The 21,075-nt window shown below is 49.7% G+C and overlaps 2 protein-coding genes across 10 annotated transcripts in view; one reads left to right on the top strand and one right to left on the bottom strand.

Annotated features, from left to right (window-relative positions):
• Positions 1-10,515, top strand: part of LOC105483917 (collapsin response mediator protein 1) — a 71,864-nt gene extending 61,349 nt beyond the window's left edge. For all 4 annotated transcript variants that reach the window (XM_011745006.3, XM_011745009.2, XM_071093899.1 and 1 more), the window contains exons 12-14: positions 2,516-2,695; positions 5,567-5,732; positions 9,447-10,515. In XM_011745006.3, coding sequence (XP_011743308.1) covers positions 2,516-2,695; positions 5,567-5,732; positions 9,447-9,538 — 438 coding nt within the window. In that variant the 3' untranslated portion in view covers positions 9,539-10,515. The remainder of the gene's footprint in view (positions 1-2,515; positions 2,696-5,566; positions 5,733-9,446) is intronic.
• LOC105483919 (EvC ciliary complex subunit 1) overlaps positions 8,217-21,075 on the bottom strand; it is a 102,076-nt gene continuing 89,217 nt past the window's right edge. For 4 of the 6 annotated variants that reach the window (XM_011745010.3, XM_011745013.3, XM_071093898.1 and 1 more), the window contains 2 exons: positions 20,345-20,456; positions 8,217-19,842 (listed from right to left, as the gene is read on the bottom strand). In XM_011745010.3, the coding sequence (XP_011743312.2) occupies positions 19,758-19,842; positions 20,345-20,456 (197 nt within the window). In that variant the 3' untranslated portion in view covers positions 8,217-19,757. Of the gene's footprint in view, positions 19,843-20,344; positions 20,457-20,482; positions 20,982-21,075 lie in introns of those variants that run through there. The other 2 variants (XM_071093897.1, XM_011745012.3) reach the window with 2 other exon arrangements.

Raw genomic sequence — 21,075 nt, 5'->3', positions numbered from 1 at the left:
GGAAAGCAGAGTTCCCAGATGGGAAATGTGAGAGTAGCTGAAATAGTTCTGAAAAAAGGGAAGACTGGGCCGGGAGTGTCAGTCATCCTAGTTATTAAAACATGTCATAAAGCTGCAATAAACCAAACAGTTTGGCATGAGTACAAGAAAAGAGAGCCAAGGAATAGACTGACTGCCTATGAGAATTTGGCTTACAATAAAGGAGACAATTAGAATTGGGAAACGATAGTTACTCATCCAAATGTGTTAGAACACCTGGCCCATGATGCTTAACATCTCTCTGCCCTGCTATTTACTACCAAAGAAATCAAACCATGGATCAAAGATCAAGATAAAATTAAACTATGAAAGGATTAGAATAAAACACACATTTTTAAAAAAAATGATAATTTTGAAGGGGAAAGGATCTTGCTAAGCAAGACACAAAACTTAGAAATGGTAAAGGAAAAGAATGGTCCGTTTGACCATTGACTACATAAAAAATATACAAAATAATCTGTGTGGCAAAAACAATTACTTCATATGAGTTCCAGACACAGAGGACCAGGGAGGGAGGAAATATTTGCAACACACATAACAAAGGATAAATTCTTTAACATTGAGTGTGTACTTTTAGAAATCAGTAAGAGTGGCAAGACCCTGAGAAGTAGAACAATGTGCAAAACGGAGTGACACAGTAAAAAATATAGAAACTGCATGTATTGATTTAAAAAGAGACCCAGTCTCAGTCACAAATGCAAATAACAACCTAGAGATAGTATTTTTCACCTGTGCCAGCAACTGAGGTCAGGAGTTTAATATACAAAGATACTGTTTACCAAAGGCTGTCAGGTAGGCTCACAGAGTTTTGTTGGAAATGGAAACTAGTGTTGTCTTTTTTTGGAGGGCAACTCTATCAAAGGCGAAAATCCATTTACTCTTTGGCCCCAGACTCCACATCTCAAAACATACTCATGTGTGCAGATTGTGGATGCAAAGTCTGTTTCAGCATTATTTTTAGCAAAGGCATGGCAATGACCCAACTGTTTATCCTTGGGAACTGGGCATATAAATGGTCGTACATCTTCCTGATGAAATACGGTATAGCAATGTAAAAGTGTTTTGTATGTGTGCTGATATGGAACAATTGCTGAAGTAAGGAAAAATATGGTGAGAAATGTCTGTGTAGAGATGTGTATGTCAGACAATTATTCATGCCTTGGACATACCTAGAGATACAGAAGAAACTCTTCAAGGCATATGTCTCATACTCAAGTAGAAGACAGATTTACCTTTCTATCAAATATCTTTTTTACTATTTGATTTTTTTTTCAACCATATATGTGACCTACTTTTAAAATAATAAATAAAAGCAGTTGGCTGGTGACAGTTGACACACAAGTTCAAGTATTCACTTGAAGTGTGATGGAAGGAACATATGGGTTTTATTTTTTGTTGTTGTTGTTTTCTGGAAGCAGAGTCTCACGCTATCCCCCAGGCTGGAGTGCAGTGGCGTGATCTTGGTTCACTACCTCCGCCTCCCAGGTTCAAGCAGTTCTCATGCCTCAGCTTCCTGAGTAGCTAGGATTAGAGGCATGAGCCACTGTGCATGGTCAAATGTATGTTTTAAAGGAAATGTTATTTTGTCTTTCAAATTAGCAGAGAAGGAAAAAAATGGCATTATCCAATGCTAGAGGGCGCTAACATGAAATGTTCCCTTATTTTTTTTTTTTTCTTTTTTTTGACACGGAGTCTTGCTCTGTCGCCCAGGCTGGAGTGCAGTGGCCAGATCTCAGCTCACTGCAAGCTCCGCCTCCCGGGTTCACGCCATTCTCCTGCCTCAGCCTCCCGAGTAGCTGGGACTACAGGCGCCCACCACCTCGCCTGGCTAGTTTTTTGTATTTTTAGTAGAGACAGGGTTTCACTGTGTTAGCCAGGATGGTCTCGATCTCCTGACCTCATGATCCGCCCGTCTCGGCCTCCCAAAGTGCTGGGATTACAGGCTTGAGCCACTGCGCCTGGCCAAAATGTTCCCTTATTGCTGATACAGTGTCAGTTAGTTTCATCCCTTGGGAAAATAATTTGCCCATAGGGAACACATGCTTTAAAACAGCTCATATTATTTCACCCAGTCATTTGATTTTAGAAACCTATCCTAGAGAAAAAAATATTTTATTTAAAGAGACATTTTAAATAAAACAAAGAACATTGTATTTATTTTTATGTCCAGTATAGTCAAAGCAGCCACACTGCATAACCCCAGGGGGACCCCCTTCCTGTTCGTGATGCCCCAGAACAATATTGATTTGATTATAGAACGCTACCAGCAGCCTACATGCCCAACAGTGAGCTGTTGGTTACATACATTGTGGACCATACAGTGGAATATTAGACAGTCAATAAAAGGTGTTTTTAGAGAGGAAAAAAAAAACACTGGAACACGCTTATGATATAATGTTAGGCAAAATCGCTGTTATGAACAGCTCGGTTGGAGCAGAGCAAACCCTGGGAAGTAACGCTGAGGCTGTTGGTGCAGGCAGTGGAGTACAACATCTTCGAGGGCATGGAGTGCCACGGCTCGCCACTAGTGGTCATCAGCCAGGGCAAGATCGTCTTTGAAGATGGAAACATCAACGTTAACAAGGGCATGGGCCGCTTCATTCCGCGGAAGCCATTCCCGGAGCACCTCTACCAGCGCGTCAAAATCAGGAATAAGGTCAGTGTGTCTGCAGGGGAGCGGGCCCACCTGTGGGACCAGAGCCGACAGTGTCTCTTGGGGAATTGAGATCTGACATGTGCAGAGTTAATAATGTCATCACTCTGGGAACCTCCCTTTCCTTGTCTGTTAAGTGGGTTGAGACGCTGGCCTGGGCTCCTGTCTGAGGACAGGAGTGAGCATCAAATGAGGACACGCAAGTTCCAGGGCTTTGTAAACTGTAGAGGGGTGTGCACCCTTGAGGGTGGGTGGATCATAGGAGGGATGCTTACCAAGTTACTCTGGGCGCTGTCCTGCGTCATCTTAAGCAATCCTGCCCACCCACTGGAGGTGCTGTGATCCTTCTTTTGCAACCCAGAGCCAGGAAGGACTTAGCCAGAGTCACAGCCCAGAAACCCTCGGGTCTGGCCCTTTGGAGCAAGGCGTTATCCCTGGCGTCTTGCAGGCAGGGCTCCCTTCAGATCTGCCCTTTCTTCCCGTCCTTCCTCCCTTGACATTTCTGCCCTGTCATTCCTTATCTTCCTTGAACAGCCTTAGCGCTGACCTCAGGACATCTATGAAAGGGAAGGAGCAGTCTCTATTCCTAACTTCAGAGCAACTCAGAGGAGGGAATTTTCTTACAGCTGAGATAGACTCCCACCCGTAGCCAACATCTTCCCTAGCCAGGCCCTCCCATCCCCATGGCACCTGCTTTCCCCATGAGACAGCTGATGTTTGCCAGAAAGGCCAGCTTAATGTGTGTGTGTGCGCGCGTGCATGTGCATGTATGTGTGCATTATGTGTGCGTTATGTGTGCACGTGTGTATGCAGGCATATGGGGATGTGTGTGCATGTGTTGGAGTGTGTGTGCGTGTGTGTATATGCGAGTATGGGGGGGCTGTGTGTGTGTGGGCATGTGTGTACGTGTGTGTGTGGGCATGTGTGTACATGTGTGTGTGGGCATGTGTGTACGTGTGTGGTCCTGCTCTTTGTGTGCTTCATAAGTGGCACCAATTGAGATGGAAAAGTCCAGAGGCCTTCCTGCATTCCCAGGCTCCAGCCCCAACTGCGAGGCTCTGTGTCTGGTTTTGGTCCCTCCCCAGCTTCCATAAGGTGTAGCACCCAAGTCAAAGACACCAGATTGCACAGATGCTTCGCACCGGATGGGGGAACAAGGGATGGGGCAGAAACAAGTCAGATCCGGGACAAGGCCAAGCACAGGCGACAGGCCACTTGTGGACAGGGGGACTCCTGGAAATCCCTGGCTGGGACACCCACCGAAGAGGCAGAAACAGCCCTTGGCGGGCTTCATTTCCTTCTTGGTCTGAATCTGAGGCCTGCGGTTAACTGTCCGCTTCCGTGAGAGCAGATATGTGACCCCAAACGCCAAGACAGCAGTTTGCAGGAGCAGTAGGACCAGGGGTCCCATCGCACGGGGATTCCTTCACGCCTGCAGGAGCTAGGCCAGGTGAGGGAGAGACCTGCACCAGAGCCTGCCTCTGGCCACCTGAGCTTCAGGGAGTGATGAAGGGCCTCACCCAGGAAGCAACGCAAAAGCCACAGAGAAAAGCGGACAGGATACAATGAGGCCCAGGGAGTCAGGGAGCAGGGCTCCAGGGACAGAGGGGAGGGCCGTCAACGTGATAGGCAGGTGGTGGGTCTTTGAACTTAGTGCTAAAATTGAGGCTTCCTCCTATGGGGAGGCAGGAACCCAGAGTTGGGGATCAGTGTGCTGTCACCTGCTATGGAGAAGGAGGGAGCCGGGGCTGGGGTCAGGACACTGTCACCTGCTGTAGAGGGTGAAGCCCCGTGTTGGGGTAGGGCGCTGCCACTGACCCATGCTGGGACCCTGGGCAGGTCCCTGAACACATGCTGTTCTCCAGTGCCTGGAGCAGGTGCCCTCTCAACCTTGGCCACCCTTGAGGTCACCTGGGCTGCTATCGGCAGTTCCTAGCGGGCTGACAGCCTCCTGCCTGGAAGCCCTGCTGCTTTCATGGTCTCCGCCCCCATAGCCCTTTCCCAGTGGGGCTGGGGCTGTGGTTCTGTTGTCCTCCTTCCCCATCCTCCTGCAGGCTGGTGCGGAGGTGTGCTCCCCACAGCGTCCCCAGCCCTGCCCCCCACAGACCTGGCCCACTCCTTGTCCCTCTGTACTGAGTTTTCTCCCTCCCTGTCTCACCTCCCCACTTCTTCCCCCTTTCTGGAACCATCTTCCAACAAACTACCTGCCCCCTGAATCTTTGCCTTGCCATTGACTTCTGCAAGAACGTACATGAAGATGGGGCCTTTGCTGCTGCGTGTCTGGGATTCAGAGGTCCTTTCGGGGGGTGGGTAGGCGGTAGTGTCAGGGAAAGCGATTTCTTCTTGGAAGGCATTTGGGGTCCTCCTGCATGAAGCTTTGTGTGTATGTGTATGAATGTGTATATAAGTGTATATACGGGTGTGTATATCTGAGTGTGTATGTGTGTGGGCATGTATGCATGTGTATACATATGTGAGTGTATGCCTTTGAGTGTGAATATCTGTATATGTGTTTCAGAGTGTGTGCATGTTCACGTGTGTATGCTACTGTGTAGGCATATTTACTGCATGTGCATGTGTATATATGTGCATGACTGCATATATGTGAGTGCATGTGGTGTGTGCTTCTACGTATGTGTATGCATGTGGGTATGTATATGTGTATGTATGCATGCTTGTGTGTATGAACGCCTGTGTGAGTGTGGGTGCATATGTGTGATGTGCACATGTCATACGTGCGTGTGTTGTGTATGTGTGCATGCACATTCGAAGTGACCTCAGGTTTCTCTCTCACCCGCAGGGCTCTGCTTTGTCTGCCCAGAAAGGCACAGGTGCACAGTGTCGATCAATCACACTCTCCCGTCCTCTGTTTAGGTTTTCGGATTGCAAGGGGTTTCCAGGGGCATGTATGACGGTCCTGTGTACGAGGTGCCAGCTACACCCAAATATGCAACTCCCGCTCCTTCAGCCAAATCTTCGCCTTCCAAACACCAGCCCCCGCCCATCAGAAACCTCCACCAGTCCAACTTCAGCTTATCAGGTAGGAATGAGTGGCGGCCCAGGCTCCCCACACGTGCAGCGGTTCAGGCCAAGTCCTTCCTGCTGCTCCTGAGGAAATGGACACGTGGCCTTGGACACTAGATGAAGCAGCAGGGAAGGCAGTATGCCCTGCCCGAGCCTGTTCTCACTAGTGGGGCAGAGTGGGCTGGTATGGTCACCAAGCAGAGGGGGGTCCATGTTAGGGGGGCAACATGGTGGTACCTGACCTGGGTTTACAAAGAGTGGCACCAAAATTGTCCCAGTACTCATCCTTACACACACTGGGAACATTTTCACTCTTCCTCATGAAGGTAAACATGAACTGGTGGGGATGAGCAAGAGATGGGAGTAGCTGCCATTTGCAGGGCGTGTGGTCTGCACACGTCTTTAGCCTGTTTGCCCACTGTGGTTTTGTACTTTCATAACCCGTGATCTTATTTTATCCTCACTACTCCATAGAGTGACATTATATCTATTTATTTAAAGAGGAAACTGAAGACCCAAGAAATTCAGTATCAAAATACCAGGACTTGGTGCTCAACAAATGTGTGGGAACAAAATTAGATACCTACTTGATCCCTCCTGACTTTCTTAAGGCCCCAGGGCAGTGTGTCTGCAATTTCGACAGATGGCCACATGAGGGCAGGCACGCACACGTTGAGAAAGTTAAATTGGAATTTTGTCCTGCAAACTCTTTGAGGCGTTGCATGGGTTCCACACTGTGCTAGGTACTAAGCCTATGGTGATTTTTTTTCTTAGAGGGCCAGATAGCAAATACTTTAGGCTTTGCAAGCTAAGAGGCAACATCTAGGATGTCAACATCTAGGATGTTATATTCAATAGCCATTTGAAAATGTACAAACTCTTCTCAGGTCATGGACTGTACAGAAACAGACGGTGGGCTGGATTTAGTCAATGGACCAGCTTGCTAACTCCTGGTCAGGAAAGGCGATATACTTAGCAAAAGAGAGAGTGGAAGGGGCAAAGAGAGAGAGAGGATGAAGTATCAATTTAGGTTGTGTGGTGGCAGAACCTCTCATCCATTCAGGAAGTGTCTGATTCAGTGATCAGGCAGAGGGGGCATGAATCAGGGAAGCCTCCCCATTCATCTCACTCTCCATAAGACTTTCATGGAAGAGCTTCCAGTGTTTAATATTTTTGTACAAAATGGAACCTAAATAGAATGCTAATAGTCATGTGATGCTCAATCAGCAAAACAGGGATTGGCGTCAGTCCTGGGAAAAGCTGTCTGGTTGCCAACAAGACACACGCTCTCAAGGCGTTTGCAAACTGGACCTCTTCTCTGAAGTTATGCAATTAAACGTTGCTCAGTTGCAATTAAACATGGACAGAAAATCCTCCTCCCCATTGTTCTTAGAACAAGAATAACAATGAAGTTAAAAGCCTCCTGGAAGGGCCACTCCCCACCCTTGTTCTCTCAGTTTCACTCTTAGTCCTCCTGAGGCCCACAGCACCACTGCTCTCAGCCAGCCTCAAGGCAGGTTGATAGGTGACTTCATTTGGTACCAACAGCATAGATGCTTTCCAACATCAGTAACAACCTCACAGATGCCGTTTTTAAATATCTGCATATTGTTACATTATAGAGCTGTAGCATGGATTAGTGTCTGTTTTTGTCCATTTACATTGCTATAAAGGAATACCTGAGGCTGGGTAATTAAACAAAAGAGGTTTACTTGGCTCACGGCTCTGCAGGCTGTACAAGAAGCATGGTGCCAGCATCTGCTTCTGCTGAGGGCCTCAGGCTGCTTCCAGCATGGCAGAAGGCGCAGGAGAGCTGGTGTGTGCGGAGATCATATAGCAAGTGAGGAAGACAGAGGAAGAAGGCAGAGGCGCTAGGCTCTTTAACAACCAGCTCTTCTGAGAACTAACAGAGCAAGAATGCACTCATTACTATGAGGCTGACACCAAGCCATTCGTGAGTGATCTGTCCTTCATGACCCAAGCACCTCCCATTAGCCCCCACCTCCAACTTTGGGGTCAAATTTCAATACGAGGTTTCCAGCAGGTATTTTCAAAGTACAGACACGTAACCAGCAAGGTACAGATGATTATAAGGAAAAAGGTACTAAGTGCTAGGCCTGATTCCAGGCCTTTAGGGGATTCTCGTATTGCAAGAAGACATATACTGTCTACCAGTGAAACAGTGGGAGAAAAGAAAAGTCAGTACTCTGAACCAAATTCTTAGTGGCTTACATAGACAAATCATACAATGTCAGAGTTGGAATGGGCTTGTCTAGTCTACTGTTCTAATTGTGCTGAAAAGAAAATGAGGCCAAGGGAGTTGGGTGGTGTCTTACTCCAAATTGCCCAAATTCAAGGCATTACTAAATTACTAGTAATTCAAGGAATTACTAAATTCAAGACATCACTAAAACTTGAGTCTCCTTCCTGTTGCAGGTGGCAACTATGTGGGGCCAGTGTTCTGCAGCTAGTAAAAAGAATTCACCAAGACCGTTGTAGGTAAAGAAAGTCAGATTTATTAGAAAAAGTATGAAAGGGTGCAGTGGGTAGGTCAGCGAGAAAGGAGCTGACTGCAAGGAAACAAAGGCTTGCTGGAGATTGTATAGGATGGTGCTTGTGCTATGTACTGAAGAGGGCTTTGTGCAGTACTGATAATGCTGTGGATGCAGTGAGCTAACTTACGTTTTTCTGTTAGCCAAGGGTCTGGTGGTAAGTTGCATGCAGGAAGATTGTGAGTTATTTGTGCAGGAAGGCTGTGTTCTAGACCATGAAGAAAGGCAGACTTACAGCTTCTTTGCTTTTATCTTTTTGCTTTTCCTTGGTTCCACCAGCTGAACATCCCCTCCCCGATTAGAACTCTATACTTCCCACCTTTCAGCATTATCCATCTTTCATGATTTACTCATTTAATAGAATGTTTGTTGAGCTCCAGGCACTGGGTTTGCTGCTAGAATTTTACATCTTTATGCAAGAGAATACGTAAAATTAGAATGAATGGTTGGTTTTGAAAGTTTAAAATTAAGAACCTCTGCACACCGCACGCCCCTCCAGATCCACCTATTGCCGAGGGAAGTAAATCCAGCTTGCATAGTTCACGTGCACGTGCACACACATATGCACATGCATATGCAAATGTGCACACACACCATATGTAAAATACCTTTGGAGTGTGGGACACTGTGCCTAAGAGCACGGGCTTTGAAAACCAACCAGTTTGGGCTTTAATCCTGGCTTCCCCACCCAACACCTGTGTCCCGCAGGACACGTGGCCTGAGCCTCAAATTGCTCACCCGTAAGATGGGAGTACAAACACCCCCTTCATAGTATGATTGTGTGCCCTAAATGCAGTAACATGTTAAAGCACCAAATGTGTGCCTGCACACAGTAGGCACTCAGTAACTTGTTTGATCACCTGTCTCAGCAATGTCAGATTTTACTGGGGACTTTGACAAGAACAACACAAGGTGGTCAGGGCTGAAGGAGGGAGAGCCCAAGGACTGAGGGGCACAGAAGAGGGAGCAGTGGACTCTGCAGAGGCCAGGGGGGCTTCCCATGACTGGTCCTGGACTGAGCCCTGAATGAAGGTCGGTCCAGTGGAGAACACCTGAAGACGGGGAGGGGTCATGGCTTCTGCTAAGGTGCGGGGCATGGCAGAGTACATGGCCTCCAGGAACAGCGTGGAGCTGATGTTAACCGATCCCATCCAGCAGCGACTGGCGCTCTCTTTCAGGTGCCCAGATAGATGACAACAATCCCAGGCGCACCGGCCACCGCATCGTGGCGCCCCCTGGTGGCCGCTCCAATATCACCAGCCTCGGTTGAACGCGGATGCGCAGAGGAGCTAGCGTGAAGGATTCTGGGAATCATGTCCATCCCTTTTCCTGTCAGTGTATTTGAAACCCACAGTTTTAGTTGGTGCTGATGGAGGGAGGGGGAAGTCGAAGGATGCTCTTTCCCTTTTCTGTTTAGGAAGAAGTGGTACTAGTGTGGTGTGTTTGCTTGGAAATTCCTTGCCCCACAGTTGTGTTCATGCTGAATCCACCTCGGAGCATGGTGTTTTCATTCCCCCTTCCTAGTGAACCACAGGTTTTAGCATTGTCTTGTTCTGTCCCTTCCACTTCTAACTCCACTGGCTCCATGATTCTCTGAGTGGTGGTTCCTTTGCACCCTGTAGATGTTCTAGGATAGTTGATGCATGTTACTAAATTACGTATGCAAGTCTGTGAGTGCGTCTGAGGGGACATCGCCAAGGACTGACTGAGACACGATGCCGAGACCTCAAGCCCTGAGAGACAGTCCCAAACCTCTTGCAGTGAAGATGTTTACTCATTGCCCCCACCTCTGGTCCACACTAGAAAGAAGCTCGCCCCACCCCCACCCGTGAGATCCGTGAATTCTCGGAATGGCAGGGGAAGCCTTGCACTAGGTTGCAAAGAAGCATCCTCCACATCCTGTGTCAGAAACCCTGGTCTCCGTGGCACTTGTAACTCACCGTGCTGTCTTCTGGTCTGTGTGTGTTCTTCAAGCCAGCTCTAGGCTTCAGGCCGAGCCAGGTTCACACTCAGAAAGAGGTCTCCCCATCCCCATTCGGGGCTGACAATGGAGGGGTGATGGCTGCCCCTGGGTGGCCTGAGTCCTGGTCCCTCCGAGGCAGTTGATGGGGCAGTCAGATTTTTAAAGTTTTGTACAAAGTTTTCCTTTGTAATCACTCCCATTTTTACTTAACAACCAACTTGTTGTGGCTCTTATTTCTGAATTCAAAGCTTGTGAAAAAATAAAGAAAATGAACTGCCCACTGACCTGACTGGGGCACTTTGATTTCAGTGGTAGTATCTGGATTGTGTACAAATACTTGGCAGTCCCCCCACATGGTAATGAATGGTGGCGGCTGCTTCCTGAGGACTCACTCTTACAGACTGGTGGATGTGGGGGTGGGAGGAGAGGTTTAGTTCATGACTTCTGAAAGCTGAGTTCCTGAGACCCAAGGAGGAGAAGAGAGGGAAGATGGCTGATGGGCGGGCTTCCACAAAATAGGCTCAACTCTTGCATCTGTTCCATTCTGTTTGGCCTTTACTGGCTCTCTTTCTTCTTATATTGTATGGATCAGCCTCAGACTGGAAACTTCAGTCTCCTAAACTTCACATTTATTCCCTCCATTTCCATGAGCTAGAGATACAATAAAGGAGGGGCAAAACACCAGGCAAAGTTGCTTGCTTCCATTAGCTATTAGTAATAGTGATGACAATGATGGTGGTGACAGTAATGATGGTGGTAATGGTGATAATAGTGATGACAGTGATGGTGATGATGGTGACAATAGTGGTGATGATGGTGATGATGATGATGGTGGTGTTGGTGATGGTGATGAAGTTGGCGGAAATGATAAATACATGGGTTAATATCTGTGTAGTGCTTGCTATATGCCAGGTGCTCTATGAGGTAGGGATTATAATCCCCATTGTACAAATGAGGAAACTGAGTCAGAGCGAGATCAATAACTTGTCTAGGATCACACACTTAGGAAGTGATGGGACCAGGATTTGAATCTAGGACCCAGGCACTTTGGGCCCTAGTCCAAAGCTCCTTGCTCCTAATTACTGAGCTCCAAGGACATTTGAGGCAGATGGCTTTGGATGGTCTGCTCCCATATCAACTCAGTGCTTTTCATGTGTCCTTCTCCTCCCCTACTCCTCAGCTTCGTGTGGATACCTTCATTAAGGTTTAAAGAAGTGCTGGCTCAGGGTCAGTTATAGACTTCCTTGAAACAAGGTTAACTAACTACTGAGAAAGACCAAGAATGGATGGTAAGGATTTTTGGATGGAAAGACCAAGAATGGATGGTAAGGATTTTTGGATGGAAAGACCAAGAATGGATGGTAAGGATTTTTGATGTTCAGCTTTGGCCCATTTGGACTAATAAAGGGAAACTTCCAGAAGAGTAAAGTTAGCAGGATGAAGTTATCCAGTCTGCTCTCTGGGCCTCACCTCCTCAGTCCTGTCAGGGTGGAAGTGGAAGCAGAAGCAGCCCTAGCACCTTCTCTAAGACAGACTCTGATGGGGTGCTTGCCTGACTCCCAGGTCATGGGAACCACTGTCCAGCCAGCATAATCTGGAGCCCATGTCGAACTTCAGGTTCCCCAGCACCTCCAAGAGGCACAGTTACCGGGGATAGGAGACCTGGTGGCTCAGATAATCCTTAGTTCTTGGCGACTAAGCTGCAACACTCCTTTTAAGGCATGTGACTTCCTTTTACCTCTTGAGATCTTGGAAGGAGGGAGAGAGAGTTTCTCAGAAAGTTTTAGAGGAAGGCTATTTATTCTCATTCATTCATCTGCACCCCAATTCTTTTAGCCATGTCACATAACATACTCACAGGCCCAGGGACTAGGATGTGGTCATCTTGGTGGCAGGGATGGCGAGGATTATTCTGCCTACCACAGTAGTCTTCTAGGTTTTTTCTATAAGTTTTATTTTTCACATTTAGGTCTATGAGCCATCTCTCAATAATCTTTATGTACAATATAAGGTAGGACTGAAGGTTCTCCATCTCCCATATCATCTCCCATTGACCCAACACCATTTATTGCGAAGACTATTCTTTCCCCCATTAAGATGCAGTGGGGCCTTTGTTGTAAGTCAGGTGATTATATCTGTGTGGATCTTTCTGATTCAGTGGTCCAGAAGTGTGCTGCCAAATCAATGTTGAACAATGGGTGAAGGTGGGTGGGGTAGAAAGCCCTTGTTTGTAGTGTTAGTTAGGTTCTGTGAACCCCACTTCTGGTACCAATTTTCTGTCTTAGTCCATTTTGCATCACTGTAACTGAATACCTGAGATGGGGTAGTTTATAAAGAAAAGGAATTTGTTTCTTACAGACTTTGAGACTGAGAAGTTCAAGGTTGGGGTGGTGGTGGTGCATTTGGTGAGAGCCTTCTTGCTAGTGGGGACTCTGCAGAGTCCTAAGGCAGTGCAGGGCATCATATGGTGAGGGGGCTGAGTGTATTGGTTCAAGTCTCGCTTCGTCTTCTTATAAAGCTGCTGGTCCCACTCCCATGATAACCCATTAATCCGTTGACTCATTAATACACTAATCTATGAATGAATTAATCCATTCATGAAGGGAGAGCCCTCATGACCCAATCACCTCTAGCAGGGCACACCTTTCAGTACTGCCACATTGGGTATTAAGTTTCAACGTAAGTCTCTCGCCATGGCCAATTTCAACCTATCAACATGAAGTAAATGGGCTTGGATCCAGAGCACTTAACCGTTGGCTCTGATGTCCCAAGAGGGGCTGGTTCTGGCCCCTCTGCATTTGTTGGTGTATTAGTCCGTTCTCACTCTGCTGATAAAGACATACCCAAGACTGGGTAATTTATAAAGAAAAAGAGGTTTAATGGACTCACAGTTCCATGTGGCTGGAGAGGCCTCACAATCATGGCAGAAGGCACATCTTACATGATGGCAGGCAAGAGAGATAATGAGAACCAAGTGAAAAGGGTTTTCCCTTATAAACCATCAGATCTCTTGAGACGTATTCACTACCACAAGAACAGTATGCGGGGAAACTGCCCCCATGATTCAGTTATCTCCCACTAGGTCCCTCCCACTTCATGGAATTATGGGAGCTACAATTCAAGATGAGATTTGGGTGGGGACACAGCCAAACCATATCAGTTGGTTTGTCTATCTTTGCCTCCAGATTGCATATTGACTCTTAAAAGTGAGACAGAATGGGCAAGGTCTTTGCACATACTCTTCCCTCATCTACGTAAAGCCAAACCATTTTCAGATGTCACCAGCAGGGTCTACCATGTTCTAGCCCCCAGGGTTGGTTTGACCACCTTGATTGTAAACAGTGGACAAGAGAAGGTGCTACCCTTAGCCTGTGGCCAAATCTCTATAGACTCAACAGAGCTACTCTTCTGACAAAAGCACGTAACCCTCCTCTGTGTTACTCTTTCCAAGGCAGAATGTGGCCTTGATGATGCCCATTGACAATGTTATTTGCCTAAACGTTCATTCCAATCAAGTCCATTTATGAAGTGAAAAAGCAGGAAGTTTCCTAAGCAAAAGGGGCTCTTAGCAACTTGAGGTTTCTATTTTTCTCTTAGCTCAGACCTGCAGAGATTTTAGAGGAAAGGATCCCAGGGCCCTGGTGCACCTGGCTTCAGAGTTAAAGCCTCTCACTGGTAGCCTGTTCCCAGGAGGAGGAAAGCTGTGGCATGGCTGTGCCAGGTGTCCAGGGTCCATCTGGGAGTTTTCTGGGAGATCTATCAAACCACTCAGGCAGCCTGGCTATCCATTATGCCTGGATGTGGTCTTCAAAGCCTTTCACTATCAGACAGGAGCCAAACACCACGTGGGTAGCCTGGGGTCCCGGCTGGTGCCAGTTTGCAATGGACAAGACCCCCAACACGAAGCAGGAAGCCTCTGTAGCCACTGCCCTCCGCCATCCAGGCCATTGTATTTGGAAGGAAGAATGTTGACCAGGACCTCCATGACTCTAGTTTCGTAGCAAAAAAGAACACTCCGTATCCCAGCGTTCACCTGTAGCCATGTGAGCAAATGCCTGCTGCAGGGGATTTCTCCTGGACCAGGTGTCCCTGTGACCTTCAGGCTGGGGTCTCACCCTATTCCTTCTCCTGACCTGTCCTGCCTCTGCTCAGAGCATGAAGGAGGTGTCTAAGCAGTTTCCAGAGAAAGGAGAACATGGACAGGAGCCAGTTCTCTAGGATTGCCTGGGCCCAGAGTTCTCAGGAGGTTGAAGGGTCCCTAAGCCTGAGACGGCAAGTGCCTTAGTCCAGGTCCTCTGAGACGCAGACACTGAGCCAGGATTAGATGTGGGTGAGATGTGTATTAGGGGAAATACCTGTGAGGGGAAATGAGGAGGGAGCCAGAGGAGGCAGAGTCTACAGATTGTGATGCAGCTGGGAGCCCCATGATGGAGGGAGAGAGGGAGGGGACAGAGGGAAGAAGGGAAGGGAGGGAAGGAGGGGAGACAGGGCAAGAAGGGAGGGACGGAGGAAAGAAGGACAGAGGAGGAAAGGAAAGAACGGAGGGAGGGGAGTGAGTGAAGAGAGGGAAGAAGGGAGGGAGGGAGGGAAGAGAGTGAAGAAAGGAGGGAGGGAAGCAAGACTCTGGGGCTGCACAGTTCTAAGTCTCAGCAGGTAGAGCAAGAGGTCCTGGAGCCCAGGCTGTCCTCTGGAGGAGCCCTGTCATGCGGACTCAGGAGGCCTCCATATCCCTGCCTCATGCAGGCACTGGGAGCACCCTGCAGGAAGTGTGACCTCCACGCTCACACAGGGAAGGATTTCCGAGCATGGCAGGAAATCCCCAGGATGTTGGTTGTTTTTGCTCCTTGCTGTTGAGGACCCAAGAGGTACATGTTCATAGCCACCACAGCCAGAACAAGGCGGATGAAGAGCTGACCTCAGACCAAGTCCGGTGGCTGCATTGCAGGCCATGCTGGAGGGCAGGAGGTGCATCAAGAAATGGACCAAGCCCATCAGCGGGAGCCCAGTGGGGAAAAAATAGATTGTCCAATCTGCTGAGTCAGGATCTCTGGGATGGGGCTAAGAATGTTTTTAATGAGCCCCTGGGTAATGCTGACACACAGCCAAATCCATATGCCACGGGGAGAACTTATTCCCAGCCTCCCTCCCTCCCTCCTTCCCTTCCAATCCATACACCACAGGAGGAAAGTATATACTCAGCCTTCCTCCCTCCCTTCCTTCCAATCCATATGCCACGGGAGGAAAGGAATATTCCCAGGCCTCCCTCCCTCCCTTCCACCAGGTGACCATGAATGCCTGTTATACACCAGGTGGCATGTGGCCGGTCAATGGTGTACATTCCAGGGGGGATGTCAGGTGCAAATCAAATGATTCCTCAAAGCACCAAATTGCACACTCTGTTAAGGGCTATAGAGGAAACATTTAGGGGAGAATAGAGAATCCCCTCTCCCACTCTTCTGGTCTCCATAGAGGGAGGGGCTTCCACTGTCTGGGGGAGAGCACAGGGGACTTCCCCAGCCCCTCTCCCTCTCTCTCTTTTAATCTTCTTTGGGGAGGAGGAGAAATACCTGATTGGCCAGTCTGGAAAGGATTACTCCCAAGACAGTGCCTGCCTCTGGATCAATTCGTTCCCCCTATAAATCATGTTTTACCCTCTAAACAGTCACATTTCCCCCATTTCCCGACTCCCTATGAGGAGGGGTGTGGAAGCACCTGGACCTCACTGGTTTGTGGGGCCGTCACTCTCCTGCAATTCCCCCTGCCACGCACATGACATTGGAATGCTTTTCTTTTTCCTATTGGTCTGCCTTGGTCAGTTCTTTCTCAAGGAGCCTTCACAGGGTGGAGGAAAAGCTTGCCCTCTGTGCCCCACAGCTGATTCACTGTAAAGCTAATGGAACTCACACTTCTGACACCCGTGCACAGACCCCACCAAGGCCCGGGATTGGCCTTAGCTACAGGTTCACCAACACATTCCTTATAGCTTACAATGCCACAGTCAGATCTTTTAGCTGCAATCCTTAAGACCACTGTTCCCTTTCCCGCTGATGCCACTGCATGTCAGGTGACACTAGGGAGGCCTGGGACATGTGGAGGATCTGGGTAAGGGCCGGTTGAGTTGGGTTTCGTGGGATTGTTTACGTGGGTCTCACTGTACACCTCTGTGTATAGTTCTGAACTTGGACAAGAAATAGAGGAAGGTTATTTATCTCGCCCCAACCCCGATCCCAGCAGCAAAAGCACACAGGACCTAGAGTCTAAGGGGGGCCCTGACCTTGTTCAGGGTTGGGGTAGAGGGGGATCTCTGGAGATGTGAGTCCTGCCTCCATGTGAGGAGTGGCTAGGAGCCACTGGGCAGAGGGCTGGGGAGGGCGCAGGGGTCTTCCAGACAGAATGCACATCACGAGCAAAGGCCCAGTGCGGGGAAGGGGTGTGGCCCACGTGAGGCCATGAGAGGAGACAGGGGCCGGGTGTGAAGGGGAAGGGCGTCTGCTGGGCCACAGGGGTGGGCTCAGCCTAGACCTCTCTGGGCCTCATGGTCCATGGTAAAGATCTGGCTTTTTCTCCTAAGAGCCAGGGAATGCCGCCCATAAGGCCAGGCAGATTTGTGTTGGAGAACATGTGATGGGCAGACGGCAGGAGCAGGAGAGGCAGCAAGATCAGCACCGCCCTGGCCAGGGCCTCAGGAGGAACGCTGTGCAGAACGTGACCCCTGGCTGGCCGGGAGGGTCCTGGGAGAGTGCACTCACCCTGGGAGGGTACAAAGAACCGCACTGGCTTCATCCTGGGGTCTCAGGCCAGAGGGTGCTATTTTCACCAAAGAATTAATTCATGAATTCATCATAATACATCATCTCTCATGGTCCCCTTCCAAATTCACATCCGTCCATCACCATAACAGCCCACAGCCCATAATAAGAACTGGGGATAGTAACCAAAGTGGAGGCAGGGCACCTGAGAGGCATCCTGGGGCCGCACTGCTGATCCTCTTCTCTCTCCCCTGGCCCTGAGTGTTGCCTTCGTGTGGCTCAGCCCTTCCATCCTTCAAGCCTTCATCAGCTCCAGGGTGGCCCCGAGTCTGTGCCCAGGTACACTGGCTGGCATGCAGTGTCTTCCAGATAGCCATATCTCATTTTAATCAGGGAGCAATTCCAGCGTGGAAGTCCCCATCATGCTCCCGTTGGCAGGTACAGGTGCCAGTTTGTGACGGATGAAAGCACCGACAGCCCATGTGTCTTCATCATGGAGGCCTGTGCCCCAGACTGTGCCCAGCACAACAGCTGGGCGGCAAGGGTGGGGCAGGGTCGAGCAGCAAATGACACATTCCCTTTGGCTGAGGAAGCCACCCCGGAAGCAAAATGCTCCATGCAACAGCCAGGGAGTCTGGCCGCAAGCTTGGTGGCGGGGAGACAGCCAGGAGCCTTCTTAGAGGAGAGGGGTCCCGTGATCGAGGTCAGGAGTTCGAGAGCAGCCTGGCCGGTATGGCGAAACCCCGTCTCTACTAAAATAAAATACAAAATCATTTAGCCAGGTGTGGTGTCACATGCCTGTAGTCCCAGCTACTGGGGAGGCTGAGGCAGGAGAATCGCTTGAACTCAGGAGGCGGGGCTTGCAGTGAGCCGAGATCGTGCCATTGCACTCCGGCCTGGGCGACAGAGCAAGACTCTGTCTCAAAAAAAAAAAAAAAAAAAAAAAAAGGGATTTCTATGCAAAGCAGGTTCTGAGAATATTGCACCGAGGAAGCCACAGCTTTGCACAACTCCATGGAATAATGAAATACTTTAGTGAACCACAAGAGGGAGCTGTCGGTTAACTTTGGAGAGCCCACTGGCTGATGGGTGAGGAAATTGAAGAAAGCACGCTGATATTAAGTTTTGGCCACTTCTGGGAAAGAGTCACTCGTTCCTGACTAAGAGAGTCTATTTCAGGTTTTAAGAAATGAGAAGTCACAAATGGCCCAGCAAATCCCTGAGAGAGGCTCCCAGAGCCAGAGGGCTCACTAGGTTCTGGGGATTTGTGGACATGTCCACGCCTATGTCCTGGATTTGACAAGGGCAGGCACCCTTTGACTCAGCGCAGTGGGTGATACCCTGGGGACACAGGGCAGTGTCTGGCGACATTCTTGGTTGCCACGACTGGTGGGAGTGCTGGCATCTGGTGGGCAGAGGCCGGGGCACTGGAACATCCTGTGATGCTCCGGGCAGCTCCTTCCCCTGAAGAATGATCTCGCCCGAAATGTTCACAGTGCTGAGGGTGACGGTCCCTAACCTCCACGAAAGGAACAATTTTCCCTCCAGGTGGGAAAGGCCTCTCCTGGCTGTGGTGAGATGGGCTGGTCTGGAAGTTTCTCTCCAAGTGGGAAAGGCCTCTCCTGGCTGTGGTGAGAGGGGCTGGTCTGGAAGTTTCTCTCCAAGTGGGAAAGGCCTCTCCTGGCTGTGGTGGACAAGAGGCTTGTCTGGAAGCTTCTCTCAGGGTGGGAAAGTCCCCTCCTGGTTGTAGTGTATGAGGGGCTGGTCTGGAAGTTTCTCTCAGGGTGGGAAAGGCCTCTCCTGGCTGTGGTGAGATGGGCTGGTCTGGAAGCTTCTCTCCAGGTGGGAAAGGCCTCTCCTGGCTGTGGTGAGATGGGCTGGTCTGGAAGTTTCTCTCCAAGTGGGAAAGGCCTCTCCTGGCTGTGGTGAGATGGGCTGGTCTGGAAGTTTCTCTCCAAGTGGGAAAGGCCTCTCCTGGCTGTGGTGTGAGGGGTTTGTCTGGAAGCTTCTCTCCAGGTGGGAAAGGTCCCTCCTGGCTGTGGTGTGAGGGGCTGGTCTGGAAGCTTCTCTCCAGGTGGGAAAGGTCCCTCCTGGCTGTGGTGTGAGGGGCTGGTCTGGAAGCTTCGCTTCTCTCCAGGTGGGAAAGGCCTCTCCTGGCTGTGGTGGACAAGGAGCTGGTCTGGAAGCTTCTGGATGCTCTCAGCATCTATCCGGGAGAGCAGGCACCCCCATGACATCTCTCTGCAGGGGGAGGGGGTCTGCTGTCTGGAAGAAGCCACCCCACAGGTGAAGCGAGGGTGGGGCCACACCCTCTTCCTCATATTCTAAGTGTCCTCAGAGAATACATTTCTGCAGGTGTCATTATGTATCTGTGTGTCCTCAGCTCCAGGTGGGCCAGGACAGGCCTCCAGCCCAGGGATTGCAGGGTCTGCATCAGGGGTCCTTGGCCTGAGACTCGGACCCCTCAAGACATCCCTCCTGGGGGAGAAGGATCCATGAGGCATCAAGCCACCGCTCCAAGCCAAATGAGATGCAAACTCACACAGACGTGTTTCCAACATGGGAATGCCTAGTTTTCTCAGGTGACAGCACCCACCATACTCATTTATGCTTTTAGGGCACATTTCTAGTCTTTCTCCATCCCTCTCAGAGGAGCCTGTGATGTAGAGATGCCACTGTCCTCTCCCTCCTCGCCACCTGTAGGCGCTGTGGGAGGGAAGGCGGAGTTCACACCCAGACCCAGGGCTTTGGGTCCTGTCCCGCTGTCTGGTCTTAAACTACAAGTTGCTTCTTCTCTTTAGCATCTTCTTTGAGTTCTCACTGTCCCCAGCTTCACTTTCTTGCTGACTCAGCCTTTTGCTGCTGAAAACAGGAAAGAAAGGCAGCCAGTCAGGATGCTGACTCCATGCCCATCCTGATGCCATAACTTACCCAATCGGATTAAATGAAAATGCAGCCAAAGGTGATCAAAACAATTTTCACTTTGACATGGGTCATTAAGAAACAAATAGAATCCCTGTTTCCCTCTCTTGGGTAGGAGGTCATGCAAGTGCCATGACCACAGCCAGCCCTGGTCAAACAGGGGACTGCCCAACACTTCAGGCTGGATGCCAATGGGGCATGGAGGTAGGTCAGGGCTCATCTGGCCAAATGAGACACAAACAGGAAGAGTATCAGCCATGTGGCACCCCTGCTATCATCATGGCTTACTGCCCACAAATTGCATTCACATCCATCATTTCTTGAAGCTTCACATTTAATGCCTCTGAGGGGACTGATTTTCCTGCCCAGACTTTTGACACATAGCAGCTGAGTGCATTTACCAAACCCAGCCACAGGCAATAGGCCCGAGGCCCAGTCGTACCTGAGTGAGCCTGAGGTGTGGTCCCCGGAGGCGAGGTCCTCATCGTTGGGCACCCCCAGGTCCCCTCTTTCCCGGGGCAGGGGCTTCTTCTTTTTAGTCCTTAGGGGCTTTTCTGTAGAGGACAGATGAACTCAGGCATGGCTCTGCGACTTTAGACAAGTGACAACTTCTTGCAACCTCACGCCAACCCAGCCTGACGTTTTTGAGCATGTTGTGTGGGCCAAATGTGTGCTTGGTACCTTATGCTATTACAGCCACTCAACTAATGAGGAAACTGAGGCCCGGGAAGGTGACGTACTCTCCCAAGCCTGCACAAGCCAGTAAGTGGCAGAGCCGTGGCTTGAGCTGCAGTCTGCTAGGCTCCCACTGGGTTTCCACTCCACTCAGCTGACTGGAAGACTTAACGAAGCAGCAAGCAACTGAAAACGCAGCACCAGTGTGATAGCTTTTGTTTTAGCAGATCTCTGTGTTCTCATACCGCCTTTTGAGTCGCTCTCCCATTACCAGGCTAAAACATCCTGTGATGTCACTGAAGTTGTCGCTGGCAGGGGTGGGAGGAGGGCTTATTATCCCCACTTGGCAGATGGAAAAATGGAGTCAGTAAGGAGACATGGCCAGTGAACACCAGACCTAGGAACTGGAATTATCCAATGCTAGAGAGCAAGCGGGCCTGCGGGGTGGCCTAGCCAAGCCTGCTCACTTACAGACAAGGTCACAAAAGCCCAGAGAGG

The sequence above is a fragment of the Macaca nemestrina genome, chromosome 3 (genome assembly GCF_043159975.1).
Source record: "Macaca nemestrina isolate mMacNem1 chromosome 3, mMacNem.hap1, whole genome shotgun sequence".
NCBI classification, from domain to species: domain Eukaryota; kingdom Metazoa; phylum Chordata; class Mammalia; order Primates; family Cercopithecidae; genus Macaca; species Macaca nemestrina.
The sequence above is the reverse complement of the archived record's forward strand: the minus strand, read 5'-3'. Positions and strand labels throughout refer to the sequence as shown.